This window comes from Convolutriloba macropyga, chromosome 9, assembly GCF_964194025.1.
Source record: "Convolutriloba macropyga chromosome 9, txConMacr16.3, whole genome shotgun sequence".
Classification (NCBI taxonomy): Eukaryota; Metazoa; Xenacoelomorpha; order Acoela; family Convolutidae; genus Convolutriloba; species Convolutriloba macropyga.
In genome coordinates this window covers 16,841,965-16,861,498 of record NC_134476.1, presented here as the reverse complement: position 1 = coordinate 16,861,498, position 19,534 = coordinate 16,841,965, and the positions used below count along the sequence as shown (strand labels likewise).

Genomic DNA, 19,534 nt, shown 5'->3' with positions numbered 1-19,534 from the left:
ATAGGAAACAATGGCTTATTGTTTGCTCCTTGATTTCATGAAAGTTTTGAGTACATGGAATCCTGACTTCTGTTCTATACAGATGAAAAAAGAAAAACTTAAGACTGTGAATCGGTGTTAAATAATTTCCTGATAGCAATTAGGCTGATTTCTTTTTGGAAAGGGAATGCGAAGCTTTTCTGTTTTATCTGTCCGCGATAGAAGTTTTTTCCAATATGACCTGCAGCTTCACTCAGACCATTTAAGAATACATGAACATTTACATCTGCTCCGGCCCAGGCTCTGTCTGAAGTTTTAACTTTGATGATGTACATGGATTTTTCGGGATCTAAACATGAAAACATTTGGTTCACTTGGCTATCCATGCCAAGAAAGCGTTATTTCTAAAGCTTATCATGGTCAAAATGTCGATAATAAAACATAAACCATTAACTTTTGCTCTGAAAAACGTTTGGCTTCGTTCTCTTCTAAAAAACCTAAAACCTCTACAAACCTTTTCTGTGATTGAGGAAGAACTCATTTGGCTCCTAAATATAAATACTAAGAAAGAATTCTCGTCAAATTGATAGGGGCAAAAGCAAATATGTGCACTTTGTGAGGTTGGGAACACATAATGTAGTCTAACAACTTTTCAAAAGTGCGATGAAATATATGAATACCACATATTACGTATCAATGCTCAAAATATAGTCTTTTCTTATAGATTTCCAATCAACTTTAACAACTTGGGTTCTGACATCGTATCATTTTTCTCGCAAGTATGCAGACTAATATTCCCTATATCTAACAATCGTTCATTACTTCCTGCAAATCAAACATACATAGTGGCTTTTTTGTTATCCGAGATCTAAAATTGCATTAAGTGTTGTTTGCAACACTGAGTTTTTTTGAACGGAGATTAAAACTAATTATTTCGTTTCAAATCAATTAACTCTTGGATGAGCTAAGTTTTTCAATATTTGACGGAGTTAGAATTTTTCATATAATAGAGCTGACAAGAAAGTATTTTGTATAATGACCTAGAAGGAGAAAATCAATCTTACAGTTACTGAACGCTTCGGGAAAGATGTCGGGATAACGTTTATAACATTCCAAGAAAAACTATTTTTATTTGACCAAGGTCGACTATACTGCTTATTCTTGTAAATTTTTTTGAAAACTTTTATAATTTTTAAATAGAAGGGTTGTAAAATTAGTCAAGGAATTGTCACTGCGGAGATTAGGTCGTTCCCAAGAGTTTTATCAACATCGATAACACTTTAGTCGCGGTCTCGAGTACGACCAACAAAAGTTTTTTAGCCCATGAATTTATTTATAAGTGCCTCTATAAACAAAATTTATCAAGTATTTACAGTCAAAATCTGTTTGGAAATTTACCATTCCGTCTAGTTACAGAATAGCCGATATTATTTTAGTTAATTGTTAGGTTTGAACAGAGTTTTCCCCTTGTCTCATATAGCTAGTTCTTTTTTGCACTTAACAAATTGTTCTCCCAACTTCAGGGCCTGTCATCGATATCTACCGGGAGGGTTGTCAATTAAATATATGACCATTGCTAATGTTAGGTCGGTAGAGTTTATAACAAGAAAGTATGGTTTGTGTACAATGAATATTTTGAGCTAATAACAAGTTTTAAATAATGATTTGATTAAAAATAGGAACCACTATTCAATGTCACTTCATAATGATCAGGTGAAAATGTTGTACTTATCGAAGTTTAAACCGCCAGAATAAGTTCTAAATTTTTCTATTTGTAAATTTTCATTCTTTTTGTGTTTGTTTGAAACGAAATTGTTGTAGTTAATGCAATTTATAAAATATCGATTCATTGTATAGAAAAATTCTTAGAAAGCAGAACGAAGAGCATATGTTCAACGAAAGTTAATTAATTAAAGTTTAGAAGGAACCGGATTTTAGGTGATTTTTATGGACAACAATATGCATGAAAAAAATTCTCGTTGCAAGAAAGATTCCATTAATTAGGACTGTATAGGAAAGTTTTTAATTTATGTAGGATCTTATCTACAAAAAATGTAGGAATTGATTTTTTCCTCACTTGGTCATTGTACAAGTAAAAAATAAAATCTTCTAAGAGACATTTGATCATCTGACCTGTTTCCAACGTCCTTGTCCATTCTTTCTCTGTGCCGTGAGAACAGTCATGACCCTTGATTAAGACCTTGTACAGAGAACTGGGTTCAACCAGAGATAATTTCAATTCGTGAGCCATTCCAGAGGAATCAACGCACTCAAATCCATGCGGACACACCTTTTTGAGGATCAGTATGAACGAGAGCGCTGTGATATTGTAGTTGGATTTTCCAAAAAATGCTAAAACCAAATAACTCTAGCACAAGTCTTTCCACCATAATAGTTTCTTGGAAAAATATTGTGATATGTGATTTCAGCTTCACTTCGTTGTGATTATGGTCCTCAGTCAATATCTGGACAGTTTCTTTAGAAATTTTATTCCAAAATTGTAAGTTATGCTTTCATGAGGAGAAACAGAATACACTATAGTACCAAAAAGCTACTTACCTCAAGAAAATTTTTAAAAAGCTGCACAAAGATCAAATAATACAACAGTTCGAGTTCAAATCAGTTCTCAAATAACAGGAAGTTAGGCTCTTAGTTGTTCCAATACAAGGTAGACAGTTCATCAAGTTTTCAGACAAATTAATTAGGATATCTGATTCAAGGTTTTGACCATTTTTCTTCCAAACTTTCCTAATCTTCTCTGTTTTCGTGATACTTGTTTCACAATTGCCCATAAATTTTCAATAGGATTCAGATCTGAACTATTTGCCCACCATTCCAGTACCTCCCGCTACTCTTCTTCGAAGAATTTGTTAACAATCTTTGCTTTATGCACAGAAGCGTCATTTTGTAAAAAATACAGTTTTGAAAATGCAATATTTTTTGTAAATTTTCAACGATTCCAAGCGAACTAGGCCCTTTAGCTTTTTTGATCACTCAACAAACAGTGTCCGCTCATCTGATGTTTTGTACCCCACGAGATGACTGATTGCTTGTGAAAAATCAAAATGTTGCCAAGAAATCTTGTTTCGTTTCTTCGAACAACTCGAACAACTCCTTCGCTAGAGACGCCATGAGCCTGTTACAATTTTTGCTGTAGTTTTGTATGCATACTGTATACTGTCTTGATACTGCTATCTTCATTTTAAACTGAGTTACTCTTGTTTTCTGACTATCAAAACTGGACATTTACAACCGCAACAGCATGGCAAACAGTGAATTAACACAGCGGTCTAACCTTCTTTTCTGTGTAAACGGAGGAAATGAGAATGAACTCGCGTTTAAAACTTAACAATTTTACGCCTTTCATCACACCTTTGCGACAATCAAACGTTTTGAGCAAAATTAATAAAGCGCACAAATTGTGCTCTACGTAGCTTTTTGGTACTATAGTGTATATAAACAGTCGATTCAATAGCCACAGTGATGGTAGAGCGCGTTGATCGCATATTCCAACCAAATCAACAAGTTGTCTTGCGGAAGCAGAGTTCCTTGACGGCAAAAACCAATTCCGCCAAAGTTTTTTAAGATTAATATTCAATTTATCCAGTCACTTTACGGATTTTCTGATTGAAGTTGGTCTAATGGTTTATTGAATTTTCCCAGGCCTTAATCCAGCTTCGTTTATAGATAATTCATTTTGTTCACATTTGAAACTGTTTCAAAACAAGCTTTTATTTTTCTCACATTGGTCCGAAGATCATCGCCCGCATTTGCCCATCTATATTCAAAATTGCAGATCATTCAAGCGCATTATTCGAGGAACCGAATTAAGTTTGTGTGCGTATTCAATCTATGGTTTTATGATTTTAGGAATAGTATCAAGGTTTACATACGAAACTATTAAAACTTATGCCCTATCGTGATGTTAGAATTAGTGACCAGCATAAGACTAGAGACAAATTTTGCCATCAACGCCAACGAGCCTAAAAAATGAATTTTTTGAAAATCAGTGATGAAGGAAAGTAGAATAAATAAAATGACAACAATTCCAAACATTATTGGATATTTTTGATGTTTAAATTTATTATTGTGTTTAAAATGTATAAATATAATACTTTTCATTACGAGCATCTACCGGTACCGCAATAAATCTGCTTCCAAGAAACGTCGCTTCCGCTTTCGGGTGCTGCCTGCCCTTCAATGCAGAAAGCAATAAAAGTTTGGGAAAAAAGGTTTCACAAGTCAATTAAGAGCCTTAAAATCAAAAATATGATGAAATAAATGTGAAAAATACTTACGTTTGGCTGTAAGGGCATTTCACAAAATTTTAATACTTTTAATCCTTTTGTCGCTCAATTTTGTGATTTAATGTTTTAAGAATATTAAAACGAGGGATTATATTGCAATCAATCTGCCGCACAATTCTTGGCGGAAGGCGCTTCCGTCAAACATATTTTGCCTTGAAAAACCAATTTCATACATGTATGTCTTAAATGATTTCCTGGTAATCATACATCTATTATAAAGGATTTCCTGATAACACATATTTATCATAAATGGTTTCAGGTTAATCGTAGTAGTCTCGTAAGTGAATTCTCTTTTATGATCTCTTACTAGTCATACAAGTATCACAGATGATCTCATTGTTATGATACTAAGTCATATATGGTTTCCAGGTAATCGTCCCAAGGACCGTTAAAAGAAATAGCGTATGATTTGTAAGAAATCTTATAAGATTTTCTATGATTACTATAAGAAGATCCCGGGGAAATTTCATTAAAATTCTGTATACAAATCAAAATATTGGTATAATTTCTACACAATTTCAAGAAGTGCATTGTCGGGCAACAAAACGGGCTAATATAGACTTCTCAACTCGTCTTTTCAAAAAGTTGTTAACAAACGTTTTTAATGAAGTTCGACATTTTGTTCACCTAATTGGAAATTTCATTAGAATTCTGTATAGAAATCAAACTATTGGCTTTTATTTCTACACAATTTCAATAAGTGCATTGTCGGGGGAACAAAACGTGCTAATATAGACTTCTCAACTCGTCTTCTTCAAAAAGTTGTTAACAAACGTTTTAATGAAGTTCGACATTTTCTCCACCTAATTGGAGATTTCATTAAAATTCTGTATAAAAATCAAAACATTGGCTTTTATTTCTACACAACTTCAATAAGTGCATTATCGGGGCAACAAAACGTGCTAATATAGACTTCTCAACTCGTCTTTTTCAAAAAGTTATTAACAAACGTTTTTTATGAAGTTCTACTTTTTCTTCACCTAATTGGAGATTTCATTAAAATTCTGTATACAAATCAAACTATTGGCTTCTATTACTACGCAATCTCAAAATTTTCAGTATCAGGGCAACAAAACGGGCTAAAAGAGACTTTCTAAGTTGTCTTTTTCGAAATGCTATTAACAAAAGTTTTTCATTAAGTTCTACATTTTCTTCACCTAATTCGCTGAAGAGTGTAATAAAGAGTGGAATAAAGAGTGTAATTATAGTGTATTTTTAAAAGTTTAATAAGGATGTACTAAACAGTGTAAAGAGTGTACATAAAAGTGTAATTTTCTCAAAATTACACTCTTACACTCTTATCCCTGCTCATTAAGAGGGGAATTGGCTTTACACCCTTATTCTCGCTTAATAACGGTGGAATACGGGCGTACGCCTCGGCCCGGGATGCATCCCGGGTTTTCAGCAAAACCTATGATCTGAAATGTGTTAAAACTTACGTGGCTCGTAATCTGTAGCCTCGTGAACTTCAAAGACATATTGATTACATGAGTCACTTGTAATCAGTGCGTCCAGGTACAAGACTCCATCGACAACATCCAATCTAAATTGGTCTTCGTTGTCAAATGTCTGATGGTCGTCAACTGAAACGATCAATCATTAATGTTTTCCATTAAGCATTTTGGAGACGCATTCAAAAAGTACCCAAAAATTAGAATTCGACTGATGAAAAAGCCGTTTAAAACTAAAAAGATGAATGGAAGCACCTTCAATGGTCCAAAAAGCTATTTAAAAAACCTACCCGAGCCGATTCAACGCTATAAAACGCAAAAAAGGTAATATTGCAGGTAAATGCATTGAATTTATGTAGGATCTGCGCTTAAGGCGTTGAAAAAGATATATTGCCAGTTTTAAGCGTAGATCACACAAAATTTGCGCTTCCGACCAGAGATTTTGTTTTACATAATTTTGCGCTTAAGTATTAGCTTTGATATCATAGACTTCCCAGGTTGAGGCGCAGACCCAAATTGCTTTATGATCAAACCCAATCGACCGCACACCCGTGTGTTCCCAGACCGAAATTACCGGGTCTGGACGGAAGTTCGAGTGAATTACAGTGTGGACCATGGTGTGGAGCTGGTCTGGTCAGAGGTCAATTTGGTCTGAAAAGGTAGATCATAGGCGTATTCTAGCGCACTTGAGTCTGATCATAAACGGTTCGAGCGCAATTAGGTCTGATCAGAAATGTTTTCGAACGCAATTGGGTCTGATCAGGGATCATTTTTTCGTTTTTTTTATTGAGAGATTTTGGCTCAGTCAAGAAACAATAAAGCAGCGTTCTGATCAGAGACTCATCTAAAGTAGCTCTGATCAGAACAAAGGGGTCCAGCTGATAGTAAAAACCAGTCCCCTTCAGAGGAAATTCTATATAACTAGAGACCACGATGTTTCTCATTGAAAGCTGTCTATACTCATCCATTGAGTCAGAAAAATGCACTAAGCGGTATACTAAATAAAATTTGTTCTCAACAGTTAGGTTTCATTTTCTTTAGCAATAGTTTTATAAAGGGTTAATACTTTGATGAATTAGGTACTGCAAACATCAGTTTTTACTAAATTAATATATATCATAGCAAAATGAAAAGATTTGTTCAAAGAAAATTTGTCTCTGATCAGACTATTTTGAGCGCACTTGAGTCTGATCAGAACTGGTTTCCTGCGCGCTTCAATCTGATCATAAATGGCGGCCAGCGCAATTGGGTCTGACCATAAATGCTTCGAACGCAATTGGGTCTCATCATAAACTCTTCGCTCCCACTTAGTCTGAGGAGGGTGGATAATGGGAGTGTTTGGGGGTCAAGGGAAGGGATGTCTGATGGGGGGCTGATGATGGCAATTTTGACTGTTTTTGATCAGCAGCCAACTGAGGAGATGGTCTCGACTGAGTCTGATCAAAGGTTACTTGAGTCTGATATTGGGTCTAATCATAGTCTGATTAAGGTCTGGACAATGGTCTGAATTTGAGTCTGGACCATGGTCTGAAGATGGTCGGATCAGAACGCGTTTGTTCTGTAAAGTCTGATCAGAGACCCTCTGTTTCTGGAAAATCTGATCAGAGGTAACTTGGGTCTGCAAAGTCTGATCAGGTTCAATTCCGGCCTGGAAAATCTGATCAGAGATTAATTCAGTCTGCTAAGTCTGATCAGACAAAAATTTGGGTCTGGACTTCAACCTGGTTTATTGTCTAATTTAGCGTTGTCATTACATACGCATTATTTCATTTCTCAAATTCAAGCGTTCAAATTAATTGAAATAGAGTTTAACATAGCGTTGACCTTACAGATTTTCGGTTCTTAATAGTTTCCATTACTGAATTTTTGGATTCTGATAGCCAACTGTTGAGTTTCCATGTACAAAACTAAAGTTTAATTTACAAAAAAATTTCATACTTTCCTTGTACTAAGTTTGTATGCCAAGTGGGAATTAAAATTTGGAAATCTTTCACCTAATAATTGTCGGCACAATTCATCAGAACAATTGTTGATTTTTTAAATGATTTGAACTGCGAAGTTTTAACATTTTTTTTTGAAATTTTTGATGACAGCAAAAATAGCTCACTTTATTTTCTAAGAGAAATTATATCTAGATCTTTTGTAGGATCAGTTAAAATTTACGATAAGAATTGTAAGAAATATGCTTATTTGGAGCTTTTCCTACTATCGATGACAATCAACTGCCCTTTATTCTTGATTTTAGTTCCTTTTCAAAAGAAAACAATATTTTTGAAAAAATTCCGTGTTAATCAATCAAGGCTAGTCCACATGTTCTAGTTTGATTCAGAAATAATATAATTTCTGCAAAATACAAGTTCTAGAAAACAGTTTCCCATTATTTACAAAACCAAAAAAATACGTTTCATTGCGCCAGATATAAACTTGACAAATATTCAAGTTTTACTGATAATTGAAGCGATAACTGGAAAAAAAGTTTCACTCTAATAAATTTTACCAATTTTCAATCTCATTGTTTTGAAAACGTTTGACAATTGTTCTGTTGCGAAGATGAACAAAAATTTGATACTCAAAAGGTAGGAAAAACTCGGGATGTAATATAAAATTGAACTTTCTAAAGTTGAAATGAATAGCAATGCTAAAATTTGTAAAATCTGAAAATCAACAATTTTCATTGGAACCCCGAAAAATGCACTAAAATCAACTACTAAAAACTGGATATTTAAAAGTTCAAATCAAAATTCAAGACTAAATTTTGGAGCATCAAAGCTAAAATTCAAACGTTGATATTATCCAAAATATACGTTCAGAAACGCCATTTTCTTAAAATGTAAGCATAGAAACAAAAAATTTAGTAAAATGAACGCCTATTGAAGCCAAAATTGTATACTATCTACGCTTATAGTCGCAAAAATATTAAAGATCTACTTTTAGAAACGGCAAATTATATATATGATCTGCGCCAAGGATATGTCAGAGTTCAGTCTATAAAGAAGGCAGTCTTTTAGAAGACCAAAGAACTGTTTCACAGTTACAGAACCGTGAACAAGCTTGCCGGAGATCATCGGTTCGAGTCTCAGAGACATATAACTAAGCATTGAAACAATGCGAAGGCACTGAATAGGAAGCTATTTTTATCTAAGATCTAAAATTAGAAACTCAAAAATCGGAAATTTAACGCTTTGAAACGCAAAGTTACGGAAATTTTTTTGCGTATATAGGCAAAATTAGGTTTACAAAATTCTCTTTAAAAAATACGCATAGAAGCGCTAAAAATTTTAAGATAAACGCTTAGAAACGCTTAGAAACTCAAGGTATGTGAGATCAGCTGCAAATGGCTTCGACAAGTTAGAGAAATTACCTCAGATCTTCTACATAATTTTGCGATGTATGCGCTGAATATAAGTCTCTGAATTCTACGAACTCACTGCAAAACTATATAACAAAGTTGCAGTGAATTTTTAAAACTTGGCAATGCTAGTTGCCCCTTGTCTTATATCTTTCCAAAACTCTTTGTCCCGGGTATGACTCTGACTATTAGGTTTCGTAGCTGTAGTTTTAAAACATCAGCAATTTTACAGTAAATAGTGACAAACTTTTAGAGTGAGCGGGATGAAGTTGGGATCGTGTGAAATATCAACTGTTGAAAAGTGTCGCAATTTAAAAGAACCACGCCCACATACTAACCCAGGTTTAGGTCCAGACCCAAATTGAGCTATGATCAGACTATGCAGACTGAAATGACCTCTGATCAGACTTTCCAGACCGAAGTTACCTCTGATCAGACCTTCCAGACCAAAATGATCTCTGATCAGACTTTCCAGACCAAAATGTCCTCTGATCAGACCGAACCCAGACCACTTTCCAGACAATAGTGCGCTTATGATCAGACCCAATTCATACCATTGTCCAGACTATAAACAGACTATGATCAGACCATCTTCGGGCCATGGTCCAGACTCAATTTCAGACCATTGCCCAGACCTTAATCAGACTATGATCAGACTCAAGTGCGCTCAAAATGGTCTGATCAGACAAAGATTTTAATTATGAACAAATCTTTTAATTTTGCTATAATATATTCATTTCATAAAAACTGGTGTTTGCAGTATTAAAATCATCTAAGGAAAAGCCAATTCTGAAAATATTGCTAATGATAACGAAACCTAACTGTAGAGAAAAAAATTTTATTTACCATACCCCTTAGTTCATATTTCTGACTCAATGGATGAACTTAGACAGCTTTCCACAAGAAACGTCGTGGTCTTCAGTTAATCAAAATTTCCTCTTGAGGGGACCGGCATTTGCTATCAGCTGGAATCCTTGTTTCTGATCAGAGTCATCGGACTTTAGATGAGTCTCTGATCGGAACGCTGCTTTATTGTTGCCTGTTGGCGGAGCCAACATCCCTCAATAAAAAAAACAAAAAACTTGAAAAAAAATAATGCACTCGAAACAGACCTTCCAGACCGAATCGACCTCTGATCAGACCGAACCCAAACCATGGTCCAGACTAAAAAGACTATGATCAGACCTTCTAGACCGAATTGACCTCTGATCAGATCGAACCCAGACCATGGTCCAGACTAAAAAAGACTGTGATCAGACCGTCCAGACCGAATTGACCTCTGATCAGACCGAAATCAGACCATGGTCCAGACTATTGTGCGCTCGAACCGCTTTCCAGACCCTGTAATGATTGCGCAAATTCGGTTTATAGCAGTGTTAGCATTTATTTTCAAATTCGATCCTCGACTCATAGAATGGCGGTACTGATAGATTAACTTCTATCAGTAAAACAATATATCAGCGCGGTATCATAGTAATCTAAGAACTTGAGATGTATCGAATAATAAAATCCGATAACAATAGTTGTTTGAATCTACCTTGATTGAACGGTTATTTCTCTTTTTCAATTATCTTCCAAAATTTTTATAGAAAACTAAAATATTCGAGAATAATTTGAGAATTTGAACGAAAATTTGCCGTATCCTGCTCTAAAAAGAGAAGCTTTCCGCCAAAACGGATAAATTGCAGGTTTTTTTGCAAGATGCTAGTTATACTACTAACAAACTTCCACAAATTAAGAGGATTAAAATAAGAAAAAGCGTATCAATAATCGGAAAAACTGACGCAGTCTACTAGAGAGCCCATGATATATCAGTGTTATTCACTTATCTTGGTGAAAGATACAGCATGATAAACATTGCAGCGTCTGAGTCAAATCCATTATTTCTATTTATGCTTCTTGCTGAAGGAAGGAAACTCAAAATATTAATTTCCCAAGTGTTGTACGATGAATGTAGTACACAATATTTTGCTTTTCGAAAACTGACTTGTAGTTTTTGAGTTGTTCACGCTCATGAGAAATGTTATCAATACTCCAAACAATTACATATGGTGAGTGCTATAGAACTCATCAGTCAAATCTCAGATCTAATGTGCAGGAAATTGGAACTTAAACTTAAATACTTAATTTTTTGTTTTCCTTTTATTATATTTATTATTGTAGTACTTCAAAAATCTATAGTTCTGATGCCTCAATAAAACAACAATCAGAACAAAAAGAGCTGAGCTTTTTGTCAGTAATATGGATCAGAAGTATTTATCAATACACAAAACAAAAATAAATACTTATCTTTCAAATAAGTTATTTAAGTCGAAACTCTATACTCCAGGATATTACATGATGGCAGTTATCTCATAAGATTCTTAAAAGTTAAAATTATTCGAATGCCACATCAGTTCATCTAATTTGTGGTGTACTATTACTTTTAATAATGAAATGTTTTACATAAAAATTGCTCATTGTTTTTTAAATTTAGATTATCGGACATAGAACAAAAAACAAACCACTGCTCAGTTCTTTCAATACGTTTGTTATTGCTGTTTTTCGTCGTCTTAAAATAATGCAGAGCCAAAGATTTTTCTAATTAACTGATTTTACTGTCAATTTCAATTTTATATGCACACATTATTTCTAGAAGAAATTCAAGAAAAACTATTGAGCTTTCTATTTGTTCTGGACATTAGCCAACACTGAAGTTAGAAAGTTCGATTGAGGCAAAAAGTGAAAGACTCAAATTGATTGTTGCATACCATGAACTTTTTGAATACCAAAGCGGTGAGAATACCAAAGCAGAATGACAAAATTTTTTACAGAAACCGAATGCATTGTCTTGCTTTCAAACATGTATCAAAATTATTTATCACATATCGAAATAGAATGAAAAGTCAAGCCCAAAAAATGGTCTGACTCTGTTGTGAAGGTCTGTGAATTGATTTACAAAAGTTGAAACATTTTTCATGGAAAAAAATTTTTCAAATAAATACATAAGACGGAAATCTATATCCCAAGATATTTCCCGACGGCAGATATCTCAGAAATTGCTAAAAAACGAATCTATTAGATTGTCACGTCAGTTCATCCAATTTGTGGTGTACTGTTGTTTTTAATAATGAAATTATTTGCATAGCAATTGCTCATAGTTTTTTTGGTTTAGAATATTAGACATAAAACAAAAAAGAGAACCGTTGTTCAGTTTATTTATGTCGTTGTTGATTTGTTATCGCAGTTTTAGTGTCCCCATAATATGCTTCTGAGCCAAACTTCTTTTAAAGTAAGAGATTTTTACAGTAAAATCCAATTTTTTTAAAAAAAATTGTTTCTAGAAGAAATGGAAAATTATTTATTGAGCTAACTATTTGTGACGGACACTTAACAAACAATGAAGTCTTAAAATCCGATTGAGGCGATAAGTGAAAAAGTCAGATCGATTGTTGCATACCAGGAACTTTTTGAGCGATGAGAATACCAAAGCAGAGTGACAATATTTTTACAGAAACCGATATCATTGTCTTGCTTTCAGCGCTACTGTTAACTAGAATGTTAAAGAAAAGACTGAGAAATATTTTATTTAATCTTAATTGTTCCCCATAAAAAGTATTTTCTATGAAATTTAATGGAGCATAGAGCAAACACTTAATAGCCAAAAATGTCTAAATTCTAGTAATAAACAAGAATTGGGTCACTTCGAATCAAAACTTTTCTAGATATTTAATTTGTAACCCTCTGTTTCAGATTTGACTACCATTATGTAATTAAAAGTTGAGAAACGGAATCGATAATTTCTAATGTCAGCATGTGGCTGAAATTGTCAAATGTTTAATCATTACAATTTATAGCACCAAATTTGCAACACCAGTGACACACTGTGGCAATTTTATTTTTGCAGTCTTAAACTTTATTGCCTGTCCTAATTTTTATTCCATGACAGCATCTTGATAAATGGTTAAGTTATAAAGTTCTCAGAGTTTTTCTAGTGCTAGATTAAAAAAACAACTCTAAAGTATATTGAAGATGAAGAATATAAAGATGATCACGAAGATTATGAAGTAACTAATTTTCAGTGTTGAAAATTACGGGTCATTCAATGTTTTTCAAAACGGGGTACGGGCTAATTAGTGAAATTAGGAGCTGGGCTGCCAAATGTCAAATTAATTATTACAAATTATAACAAGTCTCATTTCTTTACAGATTTACACCTATGATCATGTAACTCTTTATATAGCGTGTCCCATAAAGTTGAAGTATGCGAACGTTTCAAAAGCCACGGATTCGAGTTCAAAGGTCAAAGTTCAAAATTAAAACATGTCGAAAAAATTGATGAATGAAAACTGCATGGAGAAAACGTTGACATTCAAATGATCACATTGATGCTCAATTGCACGTAATGTTTTCAATAATGTTTTCAATATAAATTGACCTGAATTTGAATGTTACAACTGATTTAGACTGTTTCACAGACATTTTTCAACTGAAACTAACCAATGCAATCAGTTGAAACGTTTGAACGAAGAAATTTACCAAGCACAGGTCATCCCCCCCCCCTTAATTGTACTACAGTTACTTAAAAATGAATGATACCGCCCACCACAAATCTGAAAAAAATTAGGACTGCAATCTTGTAAAATTGAAGCAAACAATCGTTGAAGCCTTTTGTTAGAAACTTTCACTATATAACAAAACAAAATGAGCTGCATTGTTTACAAGTGTATTCAGAAGACGTAATTACTTACCAATTAAAAGAGAAAACTCTTGAAATCTTTAGAATTTGAACAAAACCCCTTTTTAGAATCCTTATCAGGGGCAAAAAAGTTCGAGTATCATTGTGTACCCCTTGCACTTAAGAAAAAGGCTCCATAAAAATTGGTATGACCTACTAACAAATTATCTTGCTAAAAGTTAACTAGAACAAACTCGAGAATGGGCTTTATTGTCTCTTTGCCCTGTAATTAAACCCTCAGATTTCCCAATAATTATTTCCCAAACATGAGAATGGGCTGGATTGCCTTTTTTGCTATGTAATTAAACCCATAAATTCATGGGAAATAATCAACAACCTCATTTAAAAATCATTGAAAAAACACTCAGAAGCTTATATCAATTTTTGAGTTCCAATTAAAACTAATGGACAAGTGAAGCCCGAACAGATTTTAATTGAGTTTTTCCCATTTTGAAAAAAAAACGCACCAAAAGCATTTCACTAGAGCAATTTCAGTTCCTGTCAATATTTTGACAACAATCATGGATGTTTTCAACACAACTTTGTTTGATCCAGTAAGTTAGCTTTTATCGTTACTTTTGCAACTTCAAATTTCGTCAACAAAAAGATCAAACAAGGTCTCATTTTAATTCTTAAGAGTAAGAAAAGAAGAAGGGTCTCACTTTTCAAAAAGAAGTTATATCATTAACAATTTCAAACCAATCCAATATTCTTGCAGCAAATAATAACAGAAGTTGGAATTAGCTCGAAAACCTAGTGGTTTTTATTTTAGTTTCTATCAGCATTAAAGTTTTAAAAAAGTTGCAGAAACCTATGGTGTAATTAGAGTATAAAATTTCTACAAACTATCATATCGAGGTATTATCTGCCGCAATTAAGATCACCGAGTGAAGTTGTAGTAACTTAGACAATCAATTTGTTCAGCTAACTATAACCTTACTTTCTTTAAATATACCAGACAACGGCTTTCAAAACCTTTTTTTTAACAAAATCAATTCAGAAACTAAGTCACAAACTATGACAATTAGAGATTCTTTTTTGTAAACAATGGCACGTGTATCAGGCTGTTTTCTCCTAATTTCAACAAAGAAAATTTTACAATTGAGCTTTGAATTTTTGCAACCAGGTCGCAGTTACCACGGCAAGATATTTCCTGTTTTTTCTTCCGTGGTATTCTAAAAAGAGGGAAAAGAATGTATTGATTTTTCTTGGATTTTCGAACAGGTTTATCCGCACGCTTCAAACTGAAATACAATTTAAGAAAAAAAAGAAGTTTTGGTAGTTGAAACTTCACTTCATGAAACAAACATCTCTTCTGAAGCTGAGCTAAATAGTAACGCAAGCTGTGGTCGAACATAACAGAGAGCTAACCAGAAACTTTCACGTTTCACCTGCCTCTCTGTGGTTTTTTCCAGACACCGCGGGCGAACTATATGATTAATGTCATGGAGCACCTTTTTTGAGGAAATATTAGAAACATTGCTTGGGGCCTTAGTTACGTTTCATGGATCAACGTCAATTCAATTTAAGCAAAACTTCAAAGAAACGTTAGGTAATCAAAAAAATCTCCATAGAGCTACCGATTAAAGTGATTGATCTCCTAATCAACGCTGAGAGCACGTCATATGGAGACGAGGCGTTAGCTGGTTTGAACTCCGATAAAACTACCATCAACAGTTACCTTCCAGACCTAAAGACGTTACAGAAGAGCAGAAAGCCAGTTATCCGCTCCTTCCTATCACTGTTTTCTCTATGTTCCTATCAATGTGCAATACAAAAGATCAGAGTTCTTCTCTGACGTCATTACTGAGTGTATTGAAGACCCCAAAACAAACCTCAATTGGAGAAACTTATTCTGTTTAGCTGAATGCATTTTACGTGCTAGCCACAGAGGATGGAGAAAACACATGCGACACAACAGCTAAAGAAAAAACCGTTGGAGCAGCTGTAACCTTGGAGGACTATGGAATAAAGCTTGCGCTATGAAGCATTAAAAACCATTCAATGACTCTAATGATACCAATTTTGAAGAGATTGACAAACGTTCACAAACGTTATGCATCCAGGGCAAAAATGGCAGAGCAGCATAAATTTTGATGTTCAAAAGTTTTGCACCGGCCAACAAGGCAACTTTTGGTGCGCTGACTAAGAGACCTTTACCTGAAAAAGCCTTGTTCAGTTATAAACCTTTAGTTGCAAAAGCGTTTTTCAGTTCCAAATATATTTTGCATGCTGTGCAATGCAAGCATCAGATCATTCACATTATGCCCTCTGAGCACTGACTTAGCTAATAAACAAAGGTTGGTTACCATGGGGAAGTTCCCCCATTTTAACTCTCAAACTCCATGCATTGCATCACTATCAGCCTTGTTGAATAAGAGAGGGTGGTATTCGCCGCATTGCCGTGGCGGAAGCCTTGAGGACGTTAATAGCTAAGTGCTTAGAGACGGAAGGAAATTCGATAGCAATAGACTTTCTTAACAGCCGTCAATTGGTTGCTGGAGTGAAGGGCGGAACAGAAGACATCATACTTCTGACTAAGCTTTCTTATGAAAAAATTACAGCGTCAAGTTCATCAAGTGCTTTGAATATTGGTTTTCGCTATGATTTTACTTCAATAAAAAGCAGCGAAATGCTAATAGAAGTTGCAATTTTATTCGCTGGTGTTGCTTCTTTTACCAGTTTCGGTTACTCTCAACGAAGCCATTCTTTTATGGCCAGATTCAAACTAGCATGGAAAACGTAGTCCAACAATGCGACCGATTTTTTTTCCTACTCTCTGGCCCGTTTTTGGTATGTTTTTTTCTTACACACAAGAATTGTTGCCAAACTCACAACAACATTCCTGGAGTCTAGCCAATAGTGTCCTGGTGGATTCAGGTGAAAAAAAAAACAGAGCAAAGCAGATAGAAGCTTGTCAGAATATATTTTAAAATGTGAAATTGTCTGTAAAGCGTGTCGTTTGTAAGCAGGTTACTTCCATGAGCATAAATGAAACTGAGTGCAATGAAAACTGCCACTTTTCAATAAGAATTGATATCATTGGTGATAACCAAGCAAGCCGCCGGGCAAAGAAAATAAAAGTTAGAAATAAATAATGTCATCTTTTTTTTCAAAAAAAATTCAACCTTGAAGTCAAAAAATTTACCAGAACGACAAATTGTTTCAAAGAACGGAATATGAGCACCAATAGAGTTAACTTGTTGTTTTTTAATAACAGTCATGAAATTTTCTTAAATTGAAAAGAGGATAACCATAAAAGAAGCAGTCAAAGCAACGCAGGTCTACAAAAACTTGCTAAATTCTGATTACTGTTTTAGATCAAAAGCAACTTGATACCTTTGCTTCCTCAACGTTATTACCCTTTATGTTTACTGATGTGCCTGATTATTTTGACTTTGACTGCATTTGAAAAACTTTTTTTTCTCATAATCTTTGAAAAAAAGACTGCACCCAAAATACAGTCTATACTATATTAATAAGAAACTCAAAAAGAGCTGCCAGAGTACGTGAATTTGCTCGTAAAAACTTATGTTCGTTGTCGTTTTGACAAAAAACGACATAAAAAAAGTATGTTAATGGCTTGATAGGTGATCAAAATTTAAGAAATGGCAAAAAAGATTTTATTATTTCTCTGTAAAGTCCAAATATTTCAATGAAGTCCCAACAGTTGCAAAAACGGAGAGTCAGTCATTTTTGATCACTCTTCAGGAAATTGTGAATGCTGACAAAGTGCAGGATACCAATAAACTTAGAATTTCTCTTAGTTATTCAGCTGCAATATGAAAAATCTTCAAATTTTTTGTTTTTTCAAAAAACATTGGACAACTGACTACTAACATACATATCTCAAACGATTTGCTACATATTCATAAAAATTTAAACAAGCAAGGAATTGAAACAAACCGCTTGTTGGATGAACAGATGAGAGATGGGTTAAAATTTAGTAAAAATGTCAAAAATTTGTTTAAATACTTGTAGTAAATTTTTTTCTCAACAAATGCTTTTTTGGCTTATTTCTGTACTATATGAAGACATTGAAAAAACCGATATCCTCAAGAAAATCGCTAGTCGTTTTAAATGAATGGTTTTCCAACAAAATTTTGTTCAATTTGATAAAAATTAGGCTAAATTGTTTGAATTTGTGAGTAGAAAGAAAGCAAAATTCTTCTAATTTCTCTTTCTAGTGAATTTCTAGATGCAGAGAGCTGCAAATTGATATCACATATGGTGGCCTGGAATGCCCTTAAAAATGTCAAAAACTGTATGAACAAAAAAAGTGAGGCTAGCATAAAAGTTCTCACATTGTTTTTTCAAAACATGTGGAAACAACAATATAATGAAGTATAGGTGATGTCAATATAATATGAGATACTCCGCGATAAATTACAATAAGGATTCGCTATAGACCTCAACAAAGGAGAAATGTTGATTGTGTCGCATGGTGCGTGGACATCAGTTTGTCATCAGTAGACATCAATTTTCCGTGGCCGTGTTTCCACCTTTTTCTCCCGATTAAACGGTTCTTCGTGTTTCACTTTACTATCTGCTTCAAATTATAGAAAGAAAGATTTTTAAATCAGATTAAGACGCCCTTGTGAACAAAATTTTAGTGACAAGGTTGAATAGGTTCCAGGGATATGAATGAAGGACGAGTTTGGATTTTTACACACGGGCATGCGTCTTGCATTACAGATGGGACAGATACATAAAGATACTAACACTTGTACAATGTACGAAAGCTAAGTAAGAGACTTAGTACGTGAGCATCCCTCGAGGTTATCCATGTACCACAGACCACAATGATGGCCAATTGTCAGGAATGAGCGGAAATTTTTGAAAAAAAAGAAGCAAGAAATAAGCGCAATTTAAGCAAAAAAATTTCAAGGATTGAGCGGATTTTGAGCTGAGTAAAATTGCAAGAAGAAAGTGTATTCAAAATTTAAGAGAATTCAATTTTTGCGTAGGACAAAATAGGCTTCAAATCTGCATGATATAGGTTTCTAAGCTCTATAGTATAGGTTTCCAGACTCTATAGCCCTTTTTTGCGGTCTCAAGTACAAATAGTTAGCGTATTTTATTCTTCTCAAACTCCGCTCATCTCTTGCTTCTTGCCTTTTTGTTCAGCTCAAATTTTCCTCATTTCAGTTTAAAAAAATGAAAGTACTTTGAGGGGATTTTGTTGAACTGTCCGCTCAAAATCCGTTAACTTCTTGCATTTTTCCCCGCTCATTCATCGACTAGGGTTATCTGATAACTTTTCGTTTATGAGACTTCTAGGAGACTGAACTGGTAGAGATGGCTGAGTCGGAGCAATTTTTCGTTGGATAAGTATGTAAGGTGAGTAATGTTGAGAAGGGTTAAAATGGTGTGAGAATCGGACTGACAGGGGGAATGATGTAAGAGTGAGGGGTTAAATAGTTGAGAGGGGGTAAAATGGTGTAAGAGGGGGCAGCTATGCGGGTAAAGTGATATAAGACAGTGGCTTCAGTGGCAAGATTTTTTAGGAAAATGCAGCTCAAATTTTTACATCTGTTTCGGCCGCATGGGCTGCCAAGGGATGTAAAATGATGTAAAAGTGATAGGGTATTGAATAAATTAACCACCCGCTGTTGCATCTTTTTGGTCTGTCAAAGAAGGTAAAATGATGTGAAAGCCAGGGGGTAATTTCTCCTTTACCATCAGACGCCGACATTTTTTTACTCTTCTTGGCAGCCCAAAAGGTGTAAGA

The 19,534-nt window shown here is 34.4% G+C and overlaps 3 protein-coding genes across 5 annotated transcripts in view; 2 read left to right on the top strand and 1 right to left on the bottom strand.

Moving 5' to 3' along the window:
* LOC142345644 (cytochrome b5-like) overlaps positions 1-19,534 on the top strand; it is a 287,355-nt gene that overhangs the window by 53,184 nt on the left and 214,637 nt on the right. The window lies entirely within an intron of this gene.
* LOC142346137 (uncharacterized) lies at positions 99-12,672 on the bottom strand. Its single transcript, XM_075398644.1, has 4 exons — positions 12,526-12,672; positions 5,726-5,869; positions 2,113-2,331; positions 99-328 (listed from the first exon to the last, which is right to left on the bottom strand). The coding sequence occupies exons 1-4, from the start codon at positions 12,590-12,592 to the stop codon at positions 99-101; spliced, it is 660 nt and encodes a 219-aa protein (XP_075254759.1). The 5' UTR covers positions 12,593-12,672.
* LOC142346084 (melanin-concentrating hormone receptor 1-like) overlaps positions 14,225-19,534 on the top strand; it is a 67,992-nt gene continuing 62,682 nt past the window's right edge. For both annotated transcript variants that reach the window (XM_075398585.1, XM_075398584.1), the window contains exon 1: positions 14,225-14,357. In XM_075398585.1, the coding sequence (XP_075254700.1) occupies positions 14,325-14,357 (33 nt within the window). In that variant the 5' untranslated portion in view covers positions 14,225-14,324. The remainder of the gene's footprint in view (positions 14,358-19,534) is intronic.

Bases quoted from the DNA above. Each gene is read 5' to 3' on its own strand.
- LOC142346137 (XM_075398644.1), bottom strand. From the start codon at position 12,592: ATGATATCGGTTTCTGTAAAAATATTGTCACTCTGCTTTGGTATTCTC. The intron at 5,870-12,525 runs GTATGCAACAAT...TGATCGTTTCAG, and splicing joins CATCGCTCAAAAAGTTCCTG to TTGACGACCATCAGACATTT. The intron at 329-2,112 runs GTCAGATGATCA...TTTCATGTTTAG, and splicing joins GACAAGGACGTTGGAAACAG to ATCCCGAAAAATCCATGTAC.